General features: G+C 55.0%; 1 protein-coding gene across 1 annotated transcript; it reads left to right on the top strand.

Annotated features, from left to right (window-relative positions):
* Positions 1 to 81: 81 nt before the first annotated feature.
* SMTNL2 (smoothelin like 2) lies at positions 82 to 20654 on the top strand. Its single transcript, XM_058560020.1, has 8 exons — positions 82 to 548; positions 8713 to 8803; positions 9250 to 9492; positions 10170 to 10242; positions 11211 to 11390; positions 12428 to 12545; positions 12904 to 13055; positions 19719 to 20654. The coding sequence occupies exons 1-8, from the start codon at positions 150 to 152 to the stop codon at positions 19843 to 19845; spliced, it is 1383 nt and encodes a 460-aa protein (XP_058416003.1). The 5' UTR covers positions 82 to 149; the 3' UTR covers positions 19846 to 20654.
* The last annotated feature ends 5086 nt before the right edge of the window (positions 20655 to 25740 follow it).

Below are 25740 nucleotides of genomic sequence, written 5' to 3'. Positions count from 1 at the left end.
GCTAGCGGGGCCCGCCCCGCCCTCCGCCCGCCCCTCCCACAGCCCCTCGGGCGAACCCAGCCCGGGCTGCCAGTCGCGGCCCGGAGCTGCGGAGCTCAGCGTCTCTCCTTGCTAGGCCTGCTCTCAGACCGGCGCGCCCTTGCTCGGCCATGGAGCCGACCCCCGACGCCGAGGAGGCGCGCACGGTGCGCGAGGCGCTGGGCCGCTACGAGGCAGCGCTGGAGGGCGCGGTGCGCGCGCTGCACGAGGACATGCAGGGGCTGCAGCGCGGCGTGGAGCGGCGTGTGTCCGAGGCGCTGCGCCTGGCCGGTCCGTTGGCGCGCACCGTGGCCGACCTGCAGCGCGACAACCAGCGGCTGCAGGCGCAGCTCGAGCGCTTGACGAGCCAGGTGGAGGCACTGGGCTTGGCGACCGGGGTGTCCCCCGCTCCCGGCACGCCTGGCACGCCCAGCCCTCCGCCCGCGCCCGGCGTCCGGGACCGTGCGCCCCGCCTGGGCACTGCACGCTTCGCCAGCCACGCCACCTTCTCGCTGTCCGGCCGCGGCCAGGTGAGCCTCGGGGAGCGCGGCGCGCGGACGCGGGTGTCTGTGCGTGTGCGTGTGCGCGGGGGAGTGGAGCTCCGCGCCCCGGTGCCGCCCCTCTGCCCCGAGTGCATGCACCCGCGCGCGTCTGCTGGGCTTGGGGGCTGTGCCGCCACCGGCCGCCAGGACTCAGTCGTGGGGGTCCGGCCGTCGCTCCGGAGTGTGAGAGGGCGGCAGAAGCCGGTCTTAGCCTGCCCGCGGCACCTGTCTGGGGCCCCCTCCCTTCTTTGGAGCCGGGCCCAATGTTTGCCCCGAGTTCTGTCTCCCTCTTCCCTCTGTCCCATGACACTAAGGGCTTGGGCCCCGAGGTGTGGCTCCTGACCGTTCAGCACCGCCTGGGGCCTCGCCGGCGTGTCAGAATGGTCAGCAACCCTTACTCCCCCGCCTCCATTCACGCGCCCCCCGCGTTGCCGCTCACTGAGGCCTGACGGCTCGGTTATTGATTAACCCAGAGTGAGAACTGTGGGGCGGGCGGGAGGACGCAGTCTGTTCAGGCGGCAGCACCGCAGCGGCGTTTGGGAACTCGTAGGGGGTAAATCCCTTACCGTGAAGGGAGAGACAGGGAAACCAGCTTTGAGCAGTTTCTAGATTCCCGAGGTCACTGACGGGCCAGAGGCCCACACCGCGTGGGGCGGAGGCCGGTGTGGACCAGTCAGTACCCCGAGCACGGGGCCTCCTGGAGTGGCAGGTTAGAATGTTTCCATGGTGTGCGCAGTGGCCCTTAGGTGGGATTTTCCACCCAGCTCAGGCGTGTGCTCTGGGGTTGGGTTTCTAGGGTCTGGGTCTGCGTAGTCTGCACTTGCTGCCCCTCCTGGGTTCAATCCATCATGCATTCAGATAATCCGTGTGGGCTGGGCTGCACCTCAGGGGGCCAGGAGGAGGGGGATCAGATTAGCTCTTGTCCTCGGAGGTCCCAGCTGGATGTGACACGGCCCCAGATAGAGCAGTCCCAACATTGCGGGCAGGCAGAGCAGATGTTCTGCTCCAGACAGGACAGTCTCTTCCCGGTGAGTGTCCCAGGAAGGCTTTGTGCTGGAGATCCAGGACTCGCTGCTGCTGGCACAGATGGGGGTAGAGTGCGGGCTGTGCATGCAGCCTCAGAAAGGGCTCACTGGCCAGAGGGGAGCCTGATGGGTATGAGAGTGGAGGGGCCAGTTGTAAAGGCCCCCTGGAAGCTGCGCAGGGGAGTCAGGCTTTGTCTCATGGGGTGAGAGGTTCTTAAGCGTGTGCTGTGGCAGAGCCTGTGGGTGTCCCAGTGCTCCGTGTGAAGTATCTGGAAATAGGGATACACTTAATTCTGTCCTATGAGCATGACACACTACATGTCCATGGTATAAAAGCCCCACTGAGCTCACAGGTGCCTGATAAACTGTGTCATCAGCTGTTTCTGAGCTTTTAACACCGGTTTGCTACTTGTCTGCTCATGGAAGCAGCTGCCTAACGTTTTAAGAAAAATAATCTCAGAGTCGTATGTTTATATGAATGTATGTACATGTACATACGTGAGAGGATTCACTCTAGTCATGTAACTTTTTTCAGTGGGAATTGGCCATTAGTCATGTGAGGTGAGCTAGTTGTCTTGGTTATGGGGGTGGTGGGTGAGGGGTGCTGGGCAGAGGAGAGACCGGGTCCATCCCTCAAGGATGGGTGGCTGGTTGGAGGGTGGCTGGAGTCAGGGTAGCGTAATTGTGATGGTCCAAGGAGGGAGGATGGTCTGAGCTGGGGCAGGGATGGGTGGATGGAGAGCTGGGGCTGCCTTGGTGAGAGGTCTCGGAGCGGGAATCAGCAGGGTGAGAGAATCTTTGGATGTGAGCAGGGAAGCAGAGAGAGGAGCCCTGCCTAGGGGACTACTGGATTCCCTTTGGGTCATGCTGAGCTTGGGGGTCTGTGGGACATCAGGAGAAGCAGTGCTGGAGGTGGAGTCCTGGATGTGGTGTGCCTAGAGTGGTCAAGGCCAGGGGTCAGGGAGCTCTCAGGGCAGAGCTGGCGGCTGAAGCCCTAGAGTGGGCGAGGTCTTCAGAGCAGTTGTGCAGAAGGAGAGGGTGAGGCAGGAGCCCTGCTTGGAGGCGGAGGAGCTGCCAGGGAGCTGGGAGGCGCTGGAGAGCACTCTTAGAAATCGGGAGGGGGAGTCCTGGAAGAAGAGTTTGGGGCTCAGCAGGAATGCTGCAGCCAGCTGGGGGATGAGGATAGAAAGATGGTTGGGGAGTAGGCTGTGGACTTCAGAAAGGCCTGAGGTGAGGTGGAATGGCGGGCATAGCTGAGCACCGTGGTGGAGGATGGGCAAGGTCTCCAGTGGGGCCAGAGGCCCCACAGCCCTGAGCACCAGCTCCCTGGGCCTGAGGCCACTTCTGTCTGCTTGACTCCAGAAGCACCGGTCCCCACTTCCCTTGCAGTCGCCGTCTCAGGAGCACCGACAGGCTCCTAGCCCGTTCCCGGCAGTGAGGGGCACTGTGTGCGGCGCCGCACGTTCTCACTCGTGCGCTGTGACCAGCAACGTGTGATCGGGCGCTGGGTCCCGAACAGGGAATCAGGGCTCTGGGGCAAGACTGGACGGAGTCACAGCTAGGCGCCAGCGCTGCTGGTCCTCCGGCCTGTCTTGCTCCCCTGTCTGCGTCACAGGGGGTCTGGGTGTGCGAGTCTCATCCACGCACATGAGCTGGCGGTGGCTGTGGCCAGGCTTTGTGGAGGCTGGTGTTACACTGCTCCTCTGTGACAAGCATGAGGTTTACAGACCCCTTTTTGAGACACTTTGCTTCCTGCTGTTTGAAACTGGGGACTGCAGGGGTTGGAGGTGGCTCATACTCAGCGTATAAATGGACCCTGAACTCAGTGGAGAAAGCATTGATCAAGTCATCCACTTCTGAGTGCACAAACCTCGACCTTGCTAGGTAGTAAGTAGCCAGGGAGACTCTAGGAGGAGGGAGAGGGCAGGGCAGTGGGGTAGAAGTAATCAGGGAGGACTCCCTGTAGGAGGCCAGAGACCCTGGAGCAGACAGGAGCTGCTTTTGGCACATTTGCTGTGAGGCCTTGGGGACATCTCCTCCCAGCTGGGCCTCAGTTCTCTTGTATCTAAACCAAGGGGCGTTGGTCCAGCCGTGTTGGGCCCCTCGTGCTGAGCAGGGGGCAGGTTATAACAGTGACGTGGGCCCTATTGGTCACAAAAGTGTCCACAGAGCTGCAGCTGTGGTCTGGCGGGCCGAGGGAGCCGGCTGGGGGCCTGTGGAGGATGGCAGCAGCCTGAGGCCAGGCCTGGCTCCGGGGGCTGGGCCAGAGTTGTTCCCTGGAAGTGTCCTTGGCTGAGCTGGAGCCACCAGGTCCACATGGCCCAGGCAGTGGAGTCCCTCAGGAACAACTGCCAGGAGCACGGTGTCACGGCCCCACCATGAGAGAAACCAGAGCCGCCTTATCTGTCTTCCTTTCCCAGACACACTGTGTGATAAGAGAGTTAAATGCTTGGGGGAGAAATTTGAATCGAGCCTTTAAAACCCTGGTGTGAGAGTGTGAGCGAGGAGGAGGGCGGGGCAGCTGCGGCTCCGGGTGGGGTTCTGGCCGCATGTAGGCTGTGCTGGGCATGTGGGTGGGTGTCCACGCAGGGGCCCTCGTGGGGTCAGGCAGCACTGCGAATGCCTGAAATATTCCTTCCCTCACCAGGGATATAAAAACCTCCCCGGTGAGAGGGTCCCTGAAATCAGACTCATCTCATCCCCTGCCTCACCCCCTGTTCCCAGGCCTGGGCTTCCTCACGGGGAGCCTCCCCCTTCTTAAAACACAGCCCAGGTGGGGATCTTGGGGATGCTTGAGCCAGCTCAACAGGACCAGCACTAGTCCCCAAGGCTCTCAGTGATTTCTACCCTAGCCCAGCACAGGGAAGCAGGCTGCCCCCTCCAAGGAAGACCACTGGGAGAGGGTGCCGGCCCCCTGGGTGGCTTGGGGACCAGGAGGAGTGCTTGCTCCAGCCTGGCTTCTTGGTTTAGGGGCTCAGGCCCCACTGGGGTGGGTACCCCACTCGCCTTTTCCTCCCCCTCGCCTGGCTGAGACTGTGGGGGCCAGGGCTCGCCCCACTCCAGGTCCTAGGAGACAGGTTTGTCTTGAGTTGACCTTTCTGCCCTCTGGAAGGCCAGAGCGCTTTGTGGACAGAGCGCTGGATTGGGTAGGAGACCTCAGTCCCAGACCTTGACTCTGCTGCTGCCTTTAGTCTCCGTGTGAGGTTAGGGGTGACCCCCACCCCTGGCTTGTGTGATGATGGGTTGGAGGGTGGTCTCCAAATAGCCCTTTGCCCCTTGGCCTGAGGTGTGGGCAGAGCCCTTTTCTTGTGTAAGGAGTGGGTCCAGTCTTGGGGAAGAGGGGGAGAGGGGCAGGGGGACCTGGGAGCCTGGGCTCAGCCCCTACCCCAGCTGCAGTCCTGCCTCCCAGCATGTGGTAGCTCCATCCCCTTTCCCTCTTTGCTTAACTGGAGACCCCTTGGCAGGAATCCAGCTGCTCCAGAACCTACTTTTGGTCTGGTTGTGGTGTCTGGTCCCCTGGGGCATTATGGGGGGTGTTGGCCTGCAATGTGCAGGGACAGGTGTCTGTGGGGGCCCCCCTATAGAGACCCACATTCCTTGGAAAATGGTTTCTCCATCAGCCTGTCCCTCCAGGCCCCTGTCTGGACCTGTGGAACTTGTTGGACCAGAGTAGGGTGGATGGGGAGACGTGGAGACCCCAGAGCTGAGCCGGCCCTGGTGATGGAGTGGGGGTAGGGGTGGGGCTCAGGATGGACTGGCTGTTTCTCTTCCCCCTGCTAAGTTGGCCTCAAGTTAGCCACAGTGTGGCTCTAGGTGTGCCCTCCCCACCCTGGGGTGCCAGGAGATGCCCCCTACCCTTCTCCATTGTTCCTGCAAGTGGGCGTGGCCCCTCCCCATCCATCCTCCTGAATCAGAAGTTGAGGGGTCACCTTCTCTCCAAGGCCAGGCTCTGAGTTGTGTCCTCTCCCACTTCCCTAGGGACCCCCTCTCCCGCCAACCCCGCAGAGGGTCCCCTAACCCTGCTGGAGCCTCTCTCAGCCTGTAAATGTCCTACCTGTTCCATCTGGAAGAACCCCTCAAACCCCTTTCCCCCCTCCCCTCATGGCTATTGTGTCCTCTCCACTGCGCCCCTGCTTCTCGCCCAGGCCATCTCCTGCCCCCACCTCCGCCTCGATTCAGTTCCTGAACCGTCAGTCACCAGTGACCTCTTTTGCTAAATCCAGTGGACGTGTTTTAGCTCTCATTTTAACCATCTGTTCCTTGATCTGAGGCCACCTTTGGACGCCACTGACAGGCCTGCCTTCTTTTTTTTTTTTTTTAATTGATGTTTTAACAGTTTTTAACATTGTGAAATTTTGGGTTGTACATTTTTGTTTGTCCATCACCATATATATGTCTCCCTTCACCTCTTGTGCCCACCCCCCACCCCCCACCCCCCACCCCCATTGCCCCTGGTAACCACAATACAGTTTTCTCTGTCTATGTGTTGGTTTATATTCCACATATGAGTGAGATCATACAGTGTTTGTCTTTCTCTTTCTGGCTTATTTTGCTTAACATAATACGCTCCAGGCCCATCCATGTTGTTGCAAATGGGACGATTTTGTCTTTTTTTATGGCTGAGTAGTATTCCATTGTATATATATACCACATTTTCTTAATCCAATCGTCTGTCGAGGGACACTTAGGTTGCTTCCACTTCTTGGCTGTGGTGAATAATGCTGCAATGAACACAGGGGTACATAAGCCTCTTTGGATTGTGGATTTCAGGTTCGTTGGATAGATTCCCAGTAGTGGGATGGCTGGGTCATAGGGCATCTCTATTTTTAATTCTTTGAGGAATCTCCATACCGTTTTCCATAGAGGCTGCATCGGTTTGCATTCCCACCAGCTGTGTATGAGGGTTGCTGTTTCTCCACATCCTCTCCAACATTTGTTGTTTTTTGTCTTGGTGATTATAGCCATTCTGAGGGGCGTGAGGTGGTATCTTAGTGTTGTTTTGATTTGCATTTCCCTGATGATTGGTGATGTTGAGCATCTTTTCATGTGCCTATTGCAGGCCTGCCTACTTGCTACACTTCCACCTGCCTTTCTCAACATTCTTCTGGTTTTCTTCCTAACCCCCTGGCTGCTCCTTCTCATTCTCCTCTGCAGACGCCTCTTCTGCCCCTTAAATGTGGTGCCTCATCCCAGGCCCCGACAGCCCCGAGCCAACTCTTCCTCTGCTGTGCTTTGGATGCGAGACTCCTGTTTCTCCATCGTTCGTCCATCCTTCCTCTTAAACCTCAGACTCAAATATCCAGCTACCTCCTGACCTCAACGCTCTGATGCCTCAGGGGCACCTTACACTCAGCTTGTTTTCCCACCGACGCCGCCGCCGCCTCCCTTCCTAGTCACGTCAGTCACTCAGGCCCGAAGCCCAGGCTTGGAAGAGGCGTGGCGTCCTCCCCTCTCTCCACATCCACTCACTCTCCCCAAAGCTCTGAGTCCTTCCTGCCCTTCACCTTTCTGCTGCCCCAGCTCCCTCCCCGTGTCTCCCCCTGGGACTAGTGAGGTTCTGACCATCTGGTCTCCTCCTTCCGTGCCACTGTGTCACTGGCTTCTGAAGGATGTTCCTTAAACACAGAGCTGATGACCTTCAGCTCCTTCTTGTCCAAGGAGTTGAATTCTCTGGGCTGGCACCTCGAGCTGTGTGCTGCTTCTCCAGCCACCAGATCAGAATGCTTTGTGCCTTGATGTCTGTCTGCTTTTGCAGACTAGTCGCTCTGCTGGGAATGGCCTCCCCTCCTTGTCCACCTGGCTTACTCTAGACTTGGCTCAGGTACCCCTAACTCTGGGAAGCCCTCCCTGGCCCACTGGGCTGGATGAAGTCTGTCTTGGGCATGCACTCACATGCTGGCTTGGCAGAGCCTGCTTGTGGTCCTGGCTCCCCCACCAGACTGATTCCCCCATGGCAGGGTGTCTACCTCTTGTCCTGGTTGCAGGAGTAGCTGAGCTGTCTGGGGCCAGAAATGGGCTTTTGTCATCTGGGAACCTTGTAGACAAGGGGGCCAGCCTGGAGGCATCTAGGGAGAGGTATGGCCAACCTGTCAAGACACCCATCATGGGCTCTTAGTAGAGCCTCAGGTAGGGGTCAGCGTCGATCCCCTTCTTGCCAGACAGACCCCACCAGCCTTATAGACACTCTGAGCCCTCCATGCCTCCCTCACTGTGAGAAGGGCAGGACCACGGTTGAGGAAAACGTTCCTCCTGGCCACACATCTCAGCTGTTTCTCGTTGTGTAACCTTGGACAGCGCCCATCCCCACTCTGAGCCCTCAGGTCCCATCTGTAAAATGGGACTGGTAGCACCTACCTGGAAGGACAGAAGCAAGCTGGTATAGTGGCATGTCCAGAAAAAGGGCCTGCCAGTTGGTAGATGCTCAAATGGCACTCAACAGGGACACAGACCCAGAGGAGGCGTGACCTGACCCAGGTCATGCAGTGGTTGGCAGCATAGCAAGGATGCCAGGTTCCCCTCATGGCTCCTGGTCTGGGCTCTCTCTCTGTACCGCCTCCCCCACTGCTGTAGCCCAGAGGGGATGGAGGGGCTGCATGGAGCCAGTAAGGCCCTTGTACTCTGGATATGCAGGCAAATCTTGTGACCCTGCATCCAGTGAAAAGTCCTCAGCATGAGGGCTCCAGTGCCCATCATTGGCCCAGAAGGTCCTAATGTCTCTGAGTTTCAGCTGCTCCCACACAGGCAGCCACACCACCCTGCCCAGCTGGGATGAGCGGGGGCCAGGCTTTCCTACCTGGGTCATCTGGTCCAGCCTGGGGGAAGGGTTGGGGCCCACCTGCACACTCCTTCGGAACCTTCAGTCTTGACCTTTGTCCCTAGCATTTTTGGGTTCTGAGATGAGTCCAGTGGAGGTGTTTGCCTCGCAGGATCCCAGGGGCTCAACAGCTGGGGCTGGTCCACCCCAGTTTGCTATGTGACCTTGGCCCACCACGGTACTTCCCACGGGCTGTCTGTTTCAAACATGAGTGTTGTTTGCTCTGCTAGAACCAGGAGGGGCTTTGGAGAGCCATTTTGGGGGTGGGCAGCTGGTCCTAGCTGAGGCCTCCATGGTGTTCGTATTTCCGTAGAGTGTGGATCATCCTGATGAAGCCAGCGAGTCAGAGATGAGAAGGACTTCAAACTCGTGCATCATCGAGAACGGGCACCAGCCGGGGGCAGGTAGGGGCCAATGACAGAGGACGGGTGGCTGGGTAGGTTTGGCGGTCAGGGCCTCGACCATGCATCTGTGCCAGGCCGTCCCTTGCCTGGGATGGGGGACTCGAGCCTGAACCCTAATGGGTGGAGAGGCTGCCAGGGGAGCAGCCTCACTCGGTGTGAAGTAGAACTTTTTAAACACAGAGGGAAATGGGAGATCTCGAAAGGTGGTAAGCTTCCCTGTTTCTGGAGGAATGCAAGCAGGGGCTGAGGAGTTGTTCAAGCACTGCACAGGGTAGACAGTGGACTGACAAGCCAACTAGTATTTATTGAGCCGGCTGTGAGGGGAAGTTGGAGCAGATGTCCCCAGTAGGGAGAATCAGGGAAGCTGGAGTCCTCCTGGGGGGTCTGAGGCCCCTGTGGATGCCATGGCTGACCGCGCCCCCACCTCTGCTGGTCATATGTCCCAGGTCCAGGCGATGGACCCCCTGAGGCTGCCCAATCCTTCCTGGCACCAGAGCCCCCCAAGCCTCGCCCCATGAGCCTCTCCTTGCGGCTGCCTCACCAGCCAGTCACGGCCGTCACGCGAGTCTCCGAGCGGTTCTCTGGGGAGACCTCAGCCGCAGCCCTCTCGCCCACGTCTGCTGCCGTTCTGGGGGGCCTCAGCTCGAGCCCCAGCGAGGCCACCACACCCTGGACTCCCAGTCTGAGTGGTAGGAGCAGGAGAGCAGCCTGGGGGGAGAGCATGGCCTGGCGGCAGACCCTACCTCAAGGGGGGAGGGTGGGCAGGGGCTGGGAGGGGTTGGTAAGAGACTCAGAAAACCTGGGGCCAAGCCCCAGCCCCCCTCTACCTGTCACTGCAACCCCCTTCCCTAGCCCGTATGCTCTCTCAAATGGGGCCCGTCCTTGCCTGACTCCTCCCAGAGAAGCTGTGAAATAGCATCACCCCCTGGGGGAGACGACTAAGGCTTTCAGTACAAGTCGAGACTGTGGTTAGAAGGGGGCATCTTACCCCACACGCTTTGGCATGGTACCCCTAGACCTGTCGTGGTTCTGTGGTCAGGCCTCAGTGATGTGTCCTGGGTGGGGCTGTATGGGCTTCCAGAACGAGGGTTTGGGAACAGAGTGTTTGCTGGATATGCAGCACAGGAGGCCTGGGGCCCTGTGCTCCCAAAAGCAGGTGGGGACACTTTAAGAGACCTCTTTTATATCATTGCTCTATGTTCCCAATCTCCTTTCTCCTCAACTGTTGGCTGAGGGGGTGGGCAGCTTAGCCCAAGGGTCCTGCCTGTTCAGGGAGCGGTGGCAGGTCAGAGGAAGGGAGGTGGGCAGTGGCTGGCCCTCTCTGAGGGCAGGGTTTGTTATTTCTCTCCCCCGCTTTGTCCCACAGAGAAGAATTCTCTGCCACGGTCTTTGTTGAGCTCTGGCTATGGGGCAGTGACGGCAGGCAGGAGCAACGACAGGTGAGTCAGGGCCCCTGTTGGGTGGGGTTGTCACTCCCCAAGCAGCTTCTGGGCTTTGCCTTGGCCCCGGGCTGCCCAGGACCCTGCAGGGAGCTCCCTGTGCTGACCCCAGGAGGAGACACCCTCCTTGGCTTGCGGCCTCTGGAGAACTAAGGCAGCAGGGTTGCTGGGTGGGGTTTGGGTGGGAGAAACGAGGCAGTGGGGCCTGGTGGAGAGTTTTGTTTGGAGAAATATGGCTGCAGACTGGTTTCTCTATGGACCCTTCAAAGCAAGTCTGTCCAAAGATTGGAGGGGGTGTCCCAGTCCCCAGAGGAGGAAGGAGGGTGGGAGGACCTCCCATTTTCCTCTTCTTCCATCCTGGCTGGGGTCCCTCGGAGCTGGGTGCTTCCTGCCCGTGGACTGAGGGGGCACCTGGAGAGACCTGGGCTGGGGCAGGTCTGCAGGGGCTTCCCTGAAGTACAGGCTGCCTCCTGGCCTGCTGTTGTCCCCATGCTCCCCCAGGCCAGCTGGACTGTGATTGGAGCTAGGGGTGGGCGTAGGGGGCTGGCTTGGCTTTTTTTCCCTTTTAATAATAAAAGGGGAATTGTGACTTTCTGGCAAACTGTTCCAGGGAGAAAACAAAGGGGGTCTTATTTAGTGGTGGTGAGGAGGGGGCCTGGTCCTGGTGGGGCTGCTTCTGAGGATACCTCCTGCCCAAAGAGGATGCCCCTGCCCACCCCAGGCATTGGCACCTGCCAAGGGGTCACTGTGCCCAGAGAGGGGGCCCACTGCTGGCCAGGCCTGCTTCAGACAGCAGCTTAGTTCAGAAAACCTGCCGAACTGGTTGGGACTGGAACAGGTGGTGCTTCCTTTCTGCCTGTAGCCCTATTGCTGCCTCATTTCACACTCAGTGGGGTGGGGGACCCTGGGGCCTGTGTGAGCTAGCGATGGCAGGATCTGTGTTCCTGACTCAGTGGTTCTGTCCTCAGCCCGCCTCTGGTGACGCCACCCCAGTCGCCCCCATCCCCGCAGCCGCCAGCCACGACTCAGGCCCCTCGCCAGGGGGAGCGTCGCCGGGAGCTGGTGAGGTCGCAGACGCTGCCCCGCACCTCAGGGGCACAGGCCCGGAAGGCCTTGTTTGAAAAATGGGAGCAGGACACAGCTGGCAAGTACGGACCTCGCCCCCCAGATCAGGCCGGCCCCACAGAGTAGGCTCAGACCCAGACAGGGGTCAGGTGGGCACAGCTCAGCAAAACTGGTGCTGTTCTATTCTCCAGGGGGCAGTTCCCCAAGATGTGACCTCTCGGGTAAGACACAGGTCAGGGTTGGGCTACAGAGTGGGCTGCGGGGACAGGGAGCCAGGCAAGGCCTGATGAGAGCCCCTGCCTCTATTCCCGGGCCACCTTCACACCTGCGTTCTTCATGGGCTGTAGCTTCTTTGGTTTTTGGGCCTGAGCGGGGAGACCGGATGGGCAGGAGCTGGGAGGTGACACAGCCTGACCCGAGTGCCCACTGGCCCCCTATCATGCGTCAAACCCCCCGTTGGAGATGGGACCTCTATCCAGCCGTCCTGTCAGTGCATGGTAGTGACGCCTGTTGTGTGTGGCCCAGGCCTGTGTGATGATGAAGACAACCCTAGTCCTGGCTCCTGAGGCTCTGACTCTGATGAGGGAGGCAGACCCAGGAAGTGTCCCCACTGACCTAGAGAACCCAATCTCAACTGTTAGGAACTATCCTGGGGCCCAGGGGAGGAGACCATCCCTTCCAGCCAGGAAAGACCATGAGGGAGGATGGCCTCAGAGAGGGGCTCAGAGGAGGGTGGGATGAGGGGAAGGTGGAAGGGTGTTCCAAGCAGAGGGCAGGGCCACAAGGCCATGCGGGCTCAGGTCCTCTGTCCCAGGAGTGCCAATGACCCCTGATTCCTAGTGCGGGAAGTAAACAGGGGACCCAAGGCTGCAAAGGGGGTTTGGTCCTGCCAGATACCATCAAGGGAGGCTGTGTAGCTGGTCTGGGGGGCCTCGTGCCTGGACGTGGGTGTGGGGCGAGGGAGGCTGCGTGCTGACAGAGCGTCTCCCCCTGGTGAGCAGAGCTGGTAGGGGCATCTTCCCAGTGGTAGGAATGGCCGGGGACTCCCCTGCTTCTGGGAGGAGATGGCAGCTGAGGGGCGGCCCCCACAGCTCCCACGGCAGTCTGCGTCTCTCCGCAGGGGGAAAGGCGAGACCCGGGCAAAGCTGAAGCGGTCGCAGAGCTTCGGCGTGGCCAGCGCCAGCAGCATCAAGCAGCTGCTGCTCGAGTGGTGCCGCAACAAGACTCTGGGCTACCAGGTGAGCCGGTCCTGCCAGGCCACGGGACCCTGGGCACTGCCCCCATTCTTGTTCCCCTGGCCAGGGCAGGAACCCCAGGCTGGGCGGAGGGGTGGGAACGAGCGAAATTGTGCCTTCCAGTCGGTTCCCAGCTGCACACAGCGAGTGCTTAGAAACCCCATGTCTGGGCCTGAGCAGACTGGTCTAGTGCACCTGCCGGGGTGAGGTCTGGCTACTAAGGCTTGTTGCTGAGCTGGGTGGGTGGTGGCCTTGGGAGGGGCTGGGAGAATCTGCTGGTGTGGTTGAATTGGTGGGGGTAGCTGAGGCAGGAGCCATGCCCCACTCTCACCTCTGTGCGTTGACCTCGCCTTGCTGGCAGCACGTGGACCTGCAGAACTTCTCCTCCAGCTGGAGCGACGGGATGGCCTTCTGTGCCCTGGTGCACTCTTTCTTCCCTGATGCCTTTGATTACAGTGCCCTGAGCCCCACGCAGCGGCAGAAGAACTTTGAGCTGGCCTTCACCATGGCTGAGTGAGTATAGCGGGTCTCGCTGGCTACCAACCCTGGCCCAGTCCCTGAGCCCAACCTCTGCCCCACTGGAGCTCGGGGTGGGGGCTGTGGGGGGCAGGATATGGGGCAGCTATCCGTAGAGCTGAGGACCCTGAGGCCATCCAGTCTGTGGGCCTCGGGTACAGATGGGGAGACTGAGGCCTGGAGCCGGAGGATTTCCCCGGGTCGCTCAGCACTTGGTGGTGGAGTGGGGCTCTCTTCCTGGTGTAGCTGCCCTCTTTGTGGGGTGCCCAGCCTCTCTTGTGTGGTCTGGGAGACTAGCCACAGACAGGGCGTGAGGACAGTGGGGTAGGGTCCCCGGAGCCCTGGGTCTGTCCTCTCTGGGCTTGTGGAGAGCTGCAGTGGCTTGAGTGAGCTACAGCTGCTGATGAGCAGAAAATGGAATAGTATCTGCCTGGGAGACATGTCAGAAACTTCCCCAATAAGTAGGTTTTGCTTCCCTAAACATTGTTCTAGTGGTTGATATGAAATTGCCTACCTTCTTAAGACCCACTCATAGGGAGAAGATTGGGTGGGAGCAACTCTGGGATCTGGAGGCACTTGGGAAGCCAGTTTGGGATTTGGTTATTGGCTGAGGGCAACCCCCAGGCATCAGGAGAGTGGCAAAGTGGTTCTGGTGGGTATCAGTCAGGGTTCTGGTGGGGGCACATTCAGACTGAGCAGGTGAGGAGAGGTTAATGAAGAGACTCCTTGCAAAGGTGTGGGGGTATGGAGCCAGGCATGGCGCAGTACCCTCGGGCTGATCAGCCTGAGGTTCCGGGAACTGGGGAGCGTACTGTGTGGAGAGGGCTGGCTGCTGGCAGCTGTGCTTTTGGGCAGTGGATGCGACCAGCTCACAGTGACCTGGCAGAGAGGGAGTGGGGAATAAATACTCTGCCCTCGCCCTCTTCCTGCCTTCATGCCACGGTCTCCTGTTGGCTGAACAGGATCAGAAGGCAGAGGGCAGGGAGCCATCACTGTGGTCCATCGAGACCCCCAGGACAGGCACGGGGCGCAGATGAGGGTGTTCAGGGCTGCCTGAGACTAAGCTTCTGGGAATTAAGGGGAAGAAGGTTGGAGGGAAGGAAAGCCTCCCCAAGGCTGGGTTTCCTGGAGGGAACATTGACCATTCTCTCCTGCCCACCCGCCATTGTGCCTGGGGCCGTAAGCCTCTGTGATCCATCTGTGCCTGACCTCCTTTGTTTCCTGTCTGTGTCCCCAGTGCCCATGTCCAGGAGGAGCCCTCACCCCTTGCCTGCCCTCCTCATTCCATTCCTGCCCAGCCTCCCAGCCCCCCAAACCCGAGCCTGGCCTGGGAAGGAGTCAGAGCTAACCAGTTATGAGACCCACACTTGGTATTGTGGTCTCGCCTTGAGTCGGGGCAGCCGCCCTCCCTAGAGCAGCAGCTCTCGCTCTGGGGGTGGAACGGAGACTCTGGCTTCGAGCTCCTTGGCCCAAGTTGTTGGAATATCTGTATTGGCCCCTGTTGTGTTGTCGGATGACGCGCTTGGACCCTCGGCCTCCTTGGGGTCATAAGAACTCCTTGTATACTTTAAAAGCCTTCTCTTTCTTGGCTGCTTGGGATTAGCTGTCATCCTAATTGCAGAAACAGCTTTGGACGGAGCGTGTTATGCAACTGGATCCAGACGATGGGGAAGTAGAGCCAAGTGTAAGGCACGGCGTTGGGGAGGGGCGCCTCGCTAGGAGGAGGCCCAGCTGCTGGAAACCTAGAGATGGCGACTGTCAAATATCAGACCGTCAGGGGGTGCAAGGCCAGGGCGCGGACGTGGGCACCCCAGACCCACCCCAGCTGGGTGAGGCCATGCTTGGCTTACTGAGTTCTTCTTCATCAAGTCCAGTGGGCCCAGCGGTGCCGGCTCATGCCTTGACTGCCTTGTCACCCTCAGCCCTGGACCAGGCTGGGCTGTATGGCAGGGAGAGGGAGGCCCTGGGCGGCAGGGTGGTGGCCCTGCGCCCCAGCTTGCAGGGAACACAGCTTCCCTTGGCAGCCAGAGCCAGGGCGGTTCGTGGCTGTGCTTTCCCAGCACGAGGTTTGAGCTCACAGAGCCTCCAGACTCCAAACAGATGTTTCTCCTATTCCCACCCTGGCAGTGGGGGGTGGGGTGGGGGTGGAGGCTGCTCCAGGTTTTGCCTCCCTCCTCCCCAGAGCAAACAGCGGTGTGAAAAACTTGGCCCTGCCTCCCTGTGGCCTGCGCCTGCTGCCACTGGGGAGGGGAGGGTGGTCTGCCGTCCCCCGAGAGGAGTTCTTTTCTGCTGACTCGAGGGGGCGGAGAGGGGCGCCCACAGCCAGCCTGTGTGGGGGGCTTGCTCAGAGTGTGGGAAGGTGCCTCCCCTCACGCGTCATCTGGGCGATTATCTCGCAGGTACACGGGGGAGAGGGCTGGGAGGGTGCGCCTGCCCGAGGCCTCTGGGAGGTCAGCAGCTTGGACCACCGACTTTCTGAGACAACAGGCTGGTTAGTAAAGCTGGAAAGGAAGCACAGGGACACCTGCCTGAGGATACTGGCCACCAGCGTCTTAGCAGATATTCCTTCGGTTTCCAGCAGAAGCCAAGCAGACACACGGGGCTGGTGGGAGCCATCAAGAGCCCTGCGGGCAGCAGGACGGAGCTGAGAAAGGCAACGTGGGAGCAGGCAGTATGGGAGAGAGGAGCTGGGCTCTGATGAAGGCACAGCCTTTGGAAGGGAAAGGAGGACACGGATGGGGCCCCCAAACATTGGGTCCACTTCACATCAAGAAGGCAATGTTTCCAGACCCTTCTGTGAGCAAGTGCCTTGAAGGCACAGAGATGCATCAGGAACCTGTGGAGTAAAAGTGGTTTGTGCTGCCCCTCCCCCAATAATTTATGGTCCCAAAGAATCCCCACGGCCTAATCTGTGCGAGTGATGTGGTGTTGACAGCAGAGTGACTCCCTTTGTTGGACAGGTGTGCAGGACTTGGAAGGCGGGAGGACCGCCCCTTTATGGGTGCTTGACCCTCTGCACTCGTCTCCCCACGTCTCCCATGTGCGGCCTGAGGCCCCTGCGCTCGCCCTGCAGAGAATGTGTCCTGCTCTCAGGTTACACAGGGCAGAAGGGGCTTCCAGGCTATTTGTAGGGCCCATGTGTCTCTGTCTAAAACCAGAGAAGAGGCTGTAGTCCGAGCCCTGGCATCTGGGTCTGCATTTAGAGAGGGCTTAAACAAATAAAAATAACCCCTCAAACCCTTCCTCCAGCTCCCTTCCAGGCCAACCCTGTGGCGGCCGGAGATCATGATAGACATGAATAGGAGAAAACCCCTAAAGCTTCTTTAACCCCAAACAAGGTGGGGCTGAGGAAATGCATTTAACGCTGGTAGCAGGCAGATGTTAACTGGGGGTCTTGCTGTGCAGTGACATTGGGAGTGATTTGTCCTTTCTCCTTTGGACTATTCCGTGTTGTTTGAATTATTTAAAACAAGCTTGTGTCATTTTTAAAGCAGGTTTTTTTTTTTAATTTGAAAGGCAGCTGGGGCCTCTAATATTTTGAGACCTCAATATTTTTATAAAAGTTGATCATCCTTTTCCTTTCCTCATCTCCTGTCTCATGAGCTGTGTCTGCAGCTTCTAGGAGTTTGGCATCACTGTCCTAGCTGCCTGGGGTGGGGTGGGGACCAGATGGAAGTGGCCCAGCCCCCTGGCTGTTTCTGGGGAAGCCGGCACCTTGCCCAGGGCTTCCTGTCTGGGTAGTGAGGGAGAGGCCGGGGGAAGGCCTTAGCGTCCATCCTGACCACCACCCTGATCTGGAAGACTTGCTGCCTGGGCGGGGGCAGGGCTGTCGTTCCTCTGAGGGTCAGTGCAGCTTCTAGAATGAAGAAGGGGGTTGGCTCGCTCTCCCTGGGTGGGCTGGACACACCTGGAATGTGCCAGCAATTGTGGTCTCCCCGCCATAAAGAGGGCGAGAAAGAAACTAGAACCGGCTCAGGGGAGAGGGTCCCAGGTACGCTTTGAACGCACAATGAAGGAACCAGAGATAGTTCGTTTCGGGGAGAAACGTGGATATGAAGATTCTGTTCCATCATGTGAAAGGCTCTTTTGGGGGAAAAAATTAGACTGAGAATAGCCTTGTGGGACCAATGGGTAGAAAGTACCAGGAGGCAGAATAGCAGAAGAAAGGTAAAGGAAAACTTTCTCATGGCCAGAGCCATCTGCGGAAGGATTTGAACTGTCCTTGGAGGAAGTTAAGATCTCTTCCCTGGAGCCACAGAGACAGTTGGTGCTTCTGATGGGGGTGTTCAGAGGGTGCGATTACAGTTCTTTCAAGACTGAGGTTCAGGTTTCTGATGTTGCTGTCACTTAACGTGGAGGACCGCTGCAGCCACTGCTGTCGGTGATAACCTGGCACGTGCAGGGCCTGCCCACATACACCTGGGATTTTCTGACAGAAGCCCTGGGAGGGAGGGGGGGAGGGGAGGTGCTCTTCCTGTGCTGCAGGTGAGGAGGAGGCACCAGATGCTAAGTGATAGCTCAGGAAGGTGAACTCAGGACCCCTGCCTCTCAGAAAAAATCAGATTTTCAATCCTTGACCCTTGACAGAGCACCTTTGCATGTGTATCCTCATCAGAGTGCCAACTTTCCTGACTCTGAGCCCTGCCCTGGCCCATCCTGGGGAGCGAGGGTGCCCACTCATTGGGCCAAACCCCCTCGCCACCCCACAAAGCTGCTGGATTCCCTTACAGGCCACCTGCTCCAAACCGAGGGGGAGGCGGCCATGGGATCAGGGACAGATGTCTCCATTTCGCCCTGACATTTGGTTTCTGATAGGAGGCCTGGCGTGGGGCCAGCACTGCAGAGCAGGGCCCCGTGCTAGTGTGTGGTCCCTGTCTTGGGGGCACACGGCCCCGGGAGCCGGTGGGGACTGGTAGAAAGTGCTGCGTGAATCACGCAGACTGGCTCATGAGCTCTAGGGTACAAGGCACACGACCCCCCAGCAAGCCCGCCGGGAGGGGGAGAGGAGATGGGAATCTGATTTTCTGCTGAGGAAATGGTACGGAGAGGTGAAGCGCATGGCGGAGCTAAGATCTGAACCTGGTTATTTCTATTTCAAATTCAGGCCTCTTTTCCCTGATGCTCCACTCTGCTTCTTGAAATGAGGCATGGTAATAAAAACAGCAACAATAATAATCTGTAACGTTGATTGGGCTCTTCCTGTGTGCTGTTCCATCTGGTTGGCATGGATTAGCTCATTAGCCCTCCCACCACCCTGTAGAGTGGCTGTTATTCCAGGTGGGAAAACTGAGGCCCAGAGAAATGAAGCGTCTTGTCCAAAGTCATAGCTAGTGAGGATGGCGCTGGAATGTGAACCCTGCCAGTCACGCACTTGTCCACGTGGGAGAAAGAGACTGGGGCCCCCGAAATACAGAAGTGCACGCAGCGGTTGAAGGACACCGAGGATTGGACCAAATGTCATCATTTTTGCCCTTTGGATTCTGCCTGATTACGCCAGGCCAGCCACATCTGGTGCCCGGGGGAGCATCCCTCGGCGTTCCCGAGGACGCTGCTGTTATTTCAGGACTCAGCACTGAGATGTGAGGTGCCTTGACTGTGGATGCTCATCTTCCCGCCTCCACGAGACTTGAAGCCCCTCCTGGCTGGGAACGGCGGGGAATAGCTTTCTTTCCAGCCCAGGGAAAGCCCCCTGTTTCCACACGCATCTACGCCAGTGTGCCAAAAGTTAAACCAGTGTTTCCCAGAGTGAGGCACGGGGCCCTGGGTGGGGGGACACAAGATGATTTTAGGCAATTTTTTAATCTTTAAGTTGTGATCTATCAGCAGATAGTAATATCACTTTAGTGGCTCGTGACTAACATTAAAAAAAAAAAAGAGGTGGGAAAATAAAGATGAAATATTATAGAGAAAATATCAGTAGTAGAAAGGGTCAGTATTTTTGTGAAACTTTATTTCCACTTCTTATGTGAATCATGATGAAAAATCAGTGGGCCATGGTAAAAAAAAGTTTATAAACACTAATTTAGGAGGCATATAGGTCAATTTATTTTTTACTTTATTCATTTTACATTTACTTTTATGGTTCATGCTGATTTTCCATATAGTGCTGATATACATTGAATTTTTTTTAGTGAAATTTAATTTTGGAATTAAATGGAAGATTAGCCCTGAGCTAACATCTGTGCCAACTTTCTTCTATTTTTTTGTATGTGGGACACTGCCACAGCATGGCTGGCAAGTGGAGTAGGTCTGTGCCCGGGATCCGAACCCACGAACCCAGGCTGCCAAAGCAGAACTTAAAGCACTTGCCACAGGGACGGGCCCTGGAATTGAATTTTTATTAATAAAAATTGGCCTAAATTAGTAATTTTTTTTAGTGGAATTTAGTGAAATTTAATTTCACTGAAAATTGAAATAAAGTCAGTCTGTTTAAATCAAAATATGAGTTGTACAGGTGGTTCCTGGATGTGGGAGTTTGGGAAACGCTGCGTTAGACGGAGTGACTCCCAAGGTTCCCCTGGGGTTATCTGGATTCCCTTCTGGGGGCTCTTGGGGACCTCCGACTCCAGGCTGAGTTCTGTGCTCGGGCAGTGATGACAGCCGTGCTGCGGGGCTGGCTGACAGCCGGGACGGCGTTCTGACAGGCCTTCTGTGTTTCAGGAATCTGGCCAACTGCGAGCGCCTCATCGAGGTGGAGGATATGATGGTGATGGGCCGCAAGCCGGACCCCATGTGCGTCTTCACCTATGTCCAGTCGCTGTACAACCACCTGCGTCGCTTTGAGTGAGCCCTTGGGCCTGAAGAGCCAAAGAGCAACCCCAAGAGGCGGCTGTGGGGCTGCTGTGTCCCGCGTCAGGATGACCCCCGCGAAGAGATGCATTTTGGTGTGAGAGCGCTGTTTGTTCTGTGGTGTGTGGCTGTGCTCCGGCCTGCCCGGCCCTGTGACTGATGAGAAGTACCACTGAGCTGCGCTCCGACCCGTCACAGCCCAGGGCTCGAAGGAACAGGAAAAATTACCAGAGAGAGAGAGAGAGAAATTGGTGCTAAGTAATTATCTTCCTTAAAAAAGTGCTTGTCTGTAGATGCCGGAATGCTAAATCACAATTTTCCCTCTGGTGAATTCGATACGTTGGCTTTACAGGGTTATGTTGATTACTAAGTGTTTTTTATCAAAATACCCAGAGTTTTTTACTTCCTCACACTGTTGTGGGTTCCTTTCCTCCCTCCCTCTGGGCCACTGCCAGGAAACAGACCGCTTAATCAGCGGCTTGACAAAGACCGAAGTCTTGGGAAGAAACAGTTTAATCACTCCAGGTCCCCAGCAACAGATGACCTTCAAGTCACCTCGGCTCTCTGGGGAGATGGGAAGGCACTCGCCTGGTCCCAAAGCGCTCCTGTCCTTCCCGGGAGGCCCCACAAGTGTTTGGCTAAGAATAGGCTCTCGTGAAGTTAACACTTTTGGGGACGGACAGGCCCTTTGTGCAGAGAGGTAGTTTTTATTCACAGCTTTTTTAGGGGATTTGCTGCAGATATTTATAAAAAGTAACTCCATCTGTACTGTTGACCATTTGTACATAAAAAGATGTGTTGAACTTCGCTTGGGATTTGTTATTTCTGTTTGGGAGATGTGGGGCCTGTGAATAACAGATTTGGCACACATTCCAAATGAAAATCATCTTAAATCCCCCCTTAACTGTTTCTGTACCTAAATCACTGCCCAGAAAATTGAAAATCACATTTGTTCTCTCTGCGTTTGCCTGTCAGTCACCCATCTGTGTGTTGCGCGGGGCACTGAACTGAAAGTCCCCCCTTGCGGATCTGTCCCATGGATGTTGACTGCCGTATCTATGATAAACAGTGGCCCACGACGGCAGGTTCTGGGGTGGTCTCGCACGTGAAGGAAGCCCATGGAGGAGCACTGGTTTATTTTCACAGCTGTTTGGTGGTAGGCTTTTAATAGAACATTTTTAGATTCTATAAAGCCACAGCCTTTAGCTTATCCTTATTCAAGAACCATTTTCTAAGTGGGTTGGATTTTAGCCCTAAACTTCTCGAACTTCCCTTTAAGGAGCAAATATGTGTCTTCAGCTCATGCAGTGGGCTCTAAACACCAGTGCCTGTGTGCCTTCTTGGAGTCACATGTGTGTCCCTTGTGTGTTGAGGGGACAGAGCTCTTTGGGGGTGACAGGAGGAACATGGCAGAGCTTGACAGGTGGGTGAGCAGTAGCCTCGGCAGATTTGGTGTTCAGGCCACAGTCTTGTTTGATCCTTTGGATTCTCCCCCAGTGGGAACCATTCCTTTCCAGCTCTCTTGTCCCTTGGAGGCTTGGGAAGGTGAGCCCTATTCTTAGCAAAGACACAGCACCTGGTCTTTTTTCATACTGAAGCTTAGGGTTTCAAACCTAAAGCCAATTTGGAAACACAAGGGCTCTATAAAAAGCAGCCTATATGTTACTGAGTCCACGCACATGTTAAATGGAGCTCTCCTGAATTGCAGACGGCCTCGCGCCTCTGCACATAAACCAGCAGATCCTGCCGGAATAAGGAACAATTCTCTTAAACTTGAGGAGTGGTGTCCTTCATGTCTCACGTTCAGAATAATACAGACTAGATATTTTTAAAGGAGGTTCTATGATGTTCTTGTCTGTGGTCTTTGGGGAGCGGGGAAATGAGGGCTCATAAGACTTAATGGGTTTTAAACTCAATCACCTCTAGGACAAAGCCTGAGGGTTCCAAGGCATGAGGAAAAAAATACAAGGAGACCTCACAACCTCAAGACATTTGGAAACTCCCATTTTAGATCAGAGTGCCATCAAAGTTCCCATTTGTGAAATCCGATTTCAAGTTGCCTTCTCCCATGGTACAAAAGGTTTCACATCTTTTTTTTCCCTCTCCTGAGAGAATTATTTCTCAGAGCTGCTTGTAAGATTCTGCTTTTCCAGATCGATTCCTTCACCTGGATTTTGTTAAAACTTATTAAATTTGACCAAATTGGCTTGTGTGTTTCCCCAAAGTGAACGTTTCACCAGAGCCAAGATGGGTTTTAGCTTTTCTGACAGCTGATGGATATTTTTCAAGGCAAGTGAGAGCTTATGAGCACTCTCTGAACATGATATAGCACACGCTGGTTAGAGGAGAACGCACAGGCCAGGTGTTGGGGGAACAGTTTGTTAAAGCCAATGAGTTTCGCAAATGTGTTAGATGACGAAAAGTTCTCAGCTTTCCCAGTTGCAGTGGTCAGTGCTCTGTAACTGGAGGAGTCCAGTATGAGAGAATATTTTATTTTCTGCCTTACTGGGTCTATATGACTCCAGGCAAGTGAATGGCAGATTCAAGATGCCGATTCAGCAGTCAGTTTTGGGTGGGACATCTCAATCCAGCAGAACCAACTCTGGATGGGGTTTCTCAAACTGGTGACAGGTGACCAACTCGTTCTGATCAATTGATTATGCCTGTTGAGATGGCCAACTTAATTCCTCCCTCCCTCTCCTGGCTGTGCTCTCACATCTACGCGATCGGTGGTCATCAGCTTCTGCTGAATGATAAATGGACTGGTACGATTATTATCCATCTTATCTCTCTCGCTCGTGAGATTTGTTTTGGGCTTGCTCCTAGAGCCTCTGATCTCTTATCTCGTGGTTCTCAGACTTACTTTGACATCAAACAGCCTTCATTTTCCTTTGAAAGAGTACGTTAAAAATGCCTGGGCCTGCCTTCTCCCTAGAAAGCACCAAACAGGAAAAAACACCCAGGAAGGATGGGGCCGAGAATACTGCACTCTCCGGGGTATCTGGGCAGCCTCTGCTGGAGGGAGACAGTCCGACCGGGTGCAGTAAAGAGCTGCGGGGGATCCGAATCAGTAGGGCAGGCGGTCTGGTTGGCGGCATCAGACAGATGCCACACAGCGTTTAGGCGCATCCTGACTCCCCACCCTCATGCCTTGAGTTGATCCAGTGCTGTCATGTAGGCAGGGGTCAAATCTATATTTTTTACAAACCCAGTTTTTAATCACTCACAGTTATAAGTGTTCTTCGCATGTTTGGCGTCTCAGTGGCATTTGCGCTGCTGGGCCCCTCTTCCTGGTGTCCGTGACCCCACCCACAGTCTCCAGGTTCCCCCACCTTCTCTGGTGCATCATGGCCTCCTTTTCCTCTATCCATCGGCCCTCTGTGCTGTCTGTCTCACACTCTGTGCTCCATCTTCTACATCAGGGGTTCATAACCCAGGGCCGGTTTGGGCTTTGGGAGTCTGTGGATGTCTGGATTGAGTGTTTTACCTCCCTTTTCCCTCTCAAACTGGTTCCTTCTCCAGAGTTTGCTACCTCCGCAAACGGCAGCCTGATCACCACCCGTTGTCCATGCTAGAGACCTGGGCGTCCTGTTACACCTAGCATTGTGGACCTACTGCGAAAGCAATTCACTTGCTTCCTTTCATGCAGTGTGAACTAGGCATTTGGAGCACCCTTGCCAGTGGAGGCTCAAGATTTCTCTTCTACTGAGTGTTCTGAAGCATCAGAGCTACTAATTTTCCCCAAGGTTTTATTTGAAAAGTCTCAAATTTACAGAAGAGTTGGAAGAAGAGATGAACATGTGTAATCCTTTGTTTTGACTGTGAACATTCTGCCATGTTTGTGTTCCGTCTCTGTTTTTCTGAGCCATTTGGAAGTAAGGTACAGACATCGTGGCACTCACACCTAAATACTTCAGCAGATATCTCTCAAGAATAAGAACATTCTCCTACATAAGCACGGTATGTTGGCATACCTAAGAAATCAAACATTTATTCACCTAATGTACAGTCTATATTTAAAGTTTCTCTAATTGTTCCCATATGCCTTTTATGGCTGTTAAACAAATTTTAAAAGCCCAGGATCCAATCAAAGTTTACACATTGCATTTGGTTGTTATGTCTCTTTAATCTCTTTTAATCTGGAACAGTCCCTCCACTTTTTGTTTACTGTCTATTTTTCCCTGGAATCTTTTGAAGAGCCCAGGCCGGTTGCCTCACAGACTGTCCCCCAGCCTGCTGTTGTCTGTTTCCTCCCAAATAGATTCAGGTGAAATGTGTTTGGCACGATGGCTAGTTCCGTGGCATCCCATCAGGAACGCGTGGGCGGGTTTGTCCACCATTGGCCCTGGGAGGACTGACTGCGTGGTGAGGGTGTCCATCAGCCTCTCCAGGGCACTCTTTCCCCGTAATGAGTTGGAAATCTGGGGGTGATACTCTTTAAGACCATGGGAGTATCCTGTTCCCCAGCATCTTTAGGATTATCAATTGATTTTTGCCTAAATGTGTAATTATATCGAAGGTGGAAAACAGTGATTTTTAAATCCCATCATTTCTTCTATATTTACTAGTTGGCATTCGTTTGTAGAGAAGGTCTTTCCCTTTTCCTACCTCGTTGTTTGAGTATTACTATGGACTCATGAATTCTCTTTTTTCTAATTCAATGTGTTGTAATCCCTTACTGTCATTATTCTTTTGATGCTCAAATTGTCCAAAGTCTGTCCAGTGTGAGAAGACAGCCCTTGTGTCCTTTTGACAAGCCCCCATCAGCCTTTGGGGACTTCCTTGTTTTCAGGCACAAGATGTTCCAGGCTGACCTTTAATTTTCTTTATCTCAACCCTGGAATCAGCTGTTTCTTCAAGATATTCTGGTCTCTTTTAGTGAGGAATCGTGTTTATCAATCAAAATCCGGGAACTAGCTGGGTTCATTGCTATTGGGTGTCATGCTTCTAGGCCCTTTCAATGAACACAGCTAAGAAATTTTATGTATAGATGCCTCCAAGTTTATCAATACCTCCAATTTAAATCCAAGACCATAGGACTCATCTGTACATTCTTCTATCTCATATTTACATATTCTCCAACAGTCCTGATTCCCAACAATTTCAATATATTGACAGACTACTTCTACAATATGCAGACAACAGTTTCATAATTTTTAAACTGATGCCACTGCCAATAACCAACTCCCTGAGTGAAGTTCAGGATTCCTCGGCAGCCCTTCTTCCCCCCTAGAATACATCCTCTTAGGATGCACAGAACACTGGACACAAATGTTACTTGTATTGTTTTTTTCTTTTTAAAGTCACGTTATGAATTTGGTATACAGTTAGGTTCATTTGTTCCTGTTTGTATTCGATTGAGGGTTTGTTTCCATTATTTTATTTCATTTTTTGAATGTGTAAATTCTTTACCTAATTCAGAAATTAAAACCATATAAAAGGAATTCTCCCATTCATGTCCACTCTTGCTCACCCCTTTAGTCTCTGGTTTATCCTCCCTGTGTGTTTTTCTTTTCTTCTTTTATTCCCTCCCTCCCTCCTTGCCTCCCTCTCTTTGTCCCACAACAGTAAGCAAATACATATCTATGTTTCTATTTTCCTTTCTTCCTTACACAAAAGATAGCCTAGCACATACTCTCTATGTACCTTGCTTTTTATTTTCATTAACAAGTGAAACCGTTTCATAGAGATGCTCCTCATCCATATAAAGTGGCCGCATGGTCCTCGGCTGTGTGGAGAGTTCTTGGTTTAGTCTACCAGTCTCGTGCGTATGGGCACCTACGCAGCATTTTTTTTCAATGTTTTCAGCATTTTGCTGGTACAAACAGGGCTGCAGTGAACAGCTATGTGCATGTGCTGTTCCGCACTTGTGAGGGCGTATCTTCAGGGTTAA

Source organism: Diceros bicornis, chromosome 18 (genome assembly GCF_020826845.1).
Source record: "Diceros bicornis minor isolate mBicDic1 chromosome 18, mDicBic1.mat.cur, whole genome shotgun sequence".
In the NCBI taxonomy this organism is placed as follows: Eukaryota; Metazoa; Chordata; class Mammalia; order Perissodactyla; family Rhinocerotidae; genus Diceros; species Diceros bicornis.
The sequence above is the reverse complement of the archived record's forward strand: the minus strand, read 5'-3'. Positions and strand labels throughout refer to the sequence as shown.

What these genes read in the sequence shown, in the direction of transcription:
- SMTNL2 (XM_058560020.1), top strand. Translation starts at nt 150, where the DNA reads ATGGAGCCGACCCCCGACGCCGAGGAGGCGCGCACGGTGCGCGAGGCG. An exon ending in CGCTGTCCGGCCGCGGCCAG is followed by an intron (nt 549 to 8,712) that starts GTGAGCCTCGGG and finishes GTATTTCCGTAG; the next exon opens with AGTGTGGATCATCCTGATGA. An exon ending in CTGGACTCCCAGTCTGAGTG is followed by an intron (nt 9,493 to 10,169) that starts GTAGGAGCAGGA and finishes TTTGTCCCACAG; the next exon opens with AGAAGAATTCTCTGCCACGG.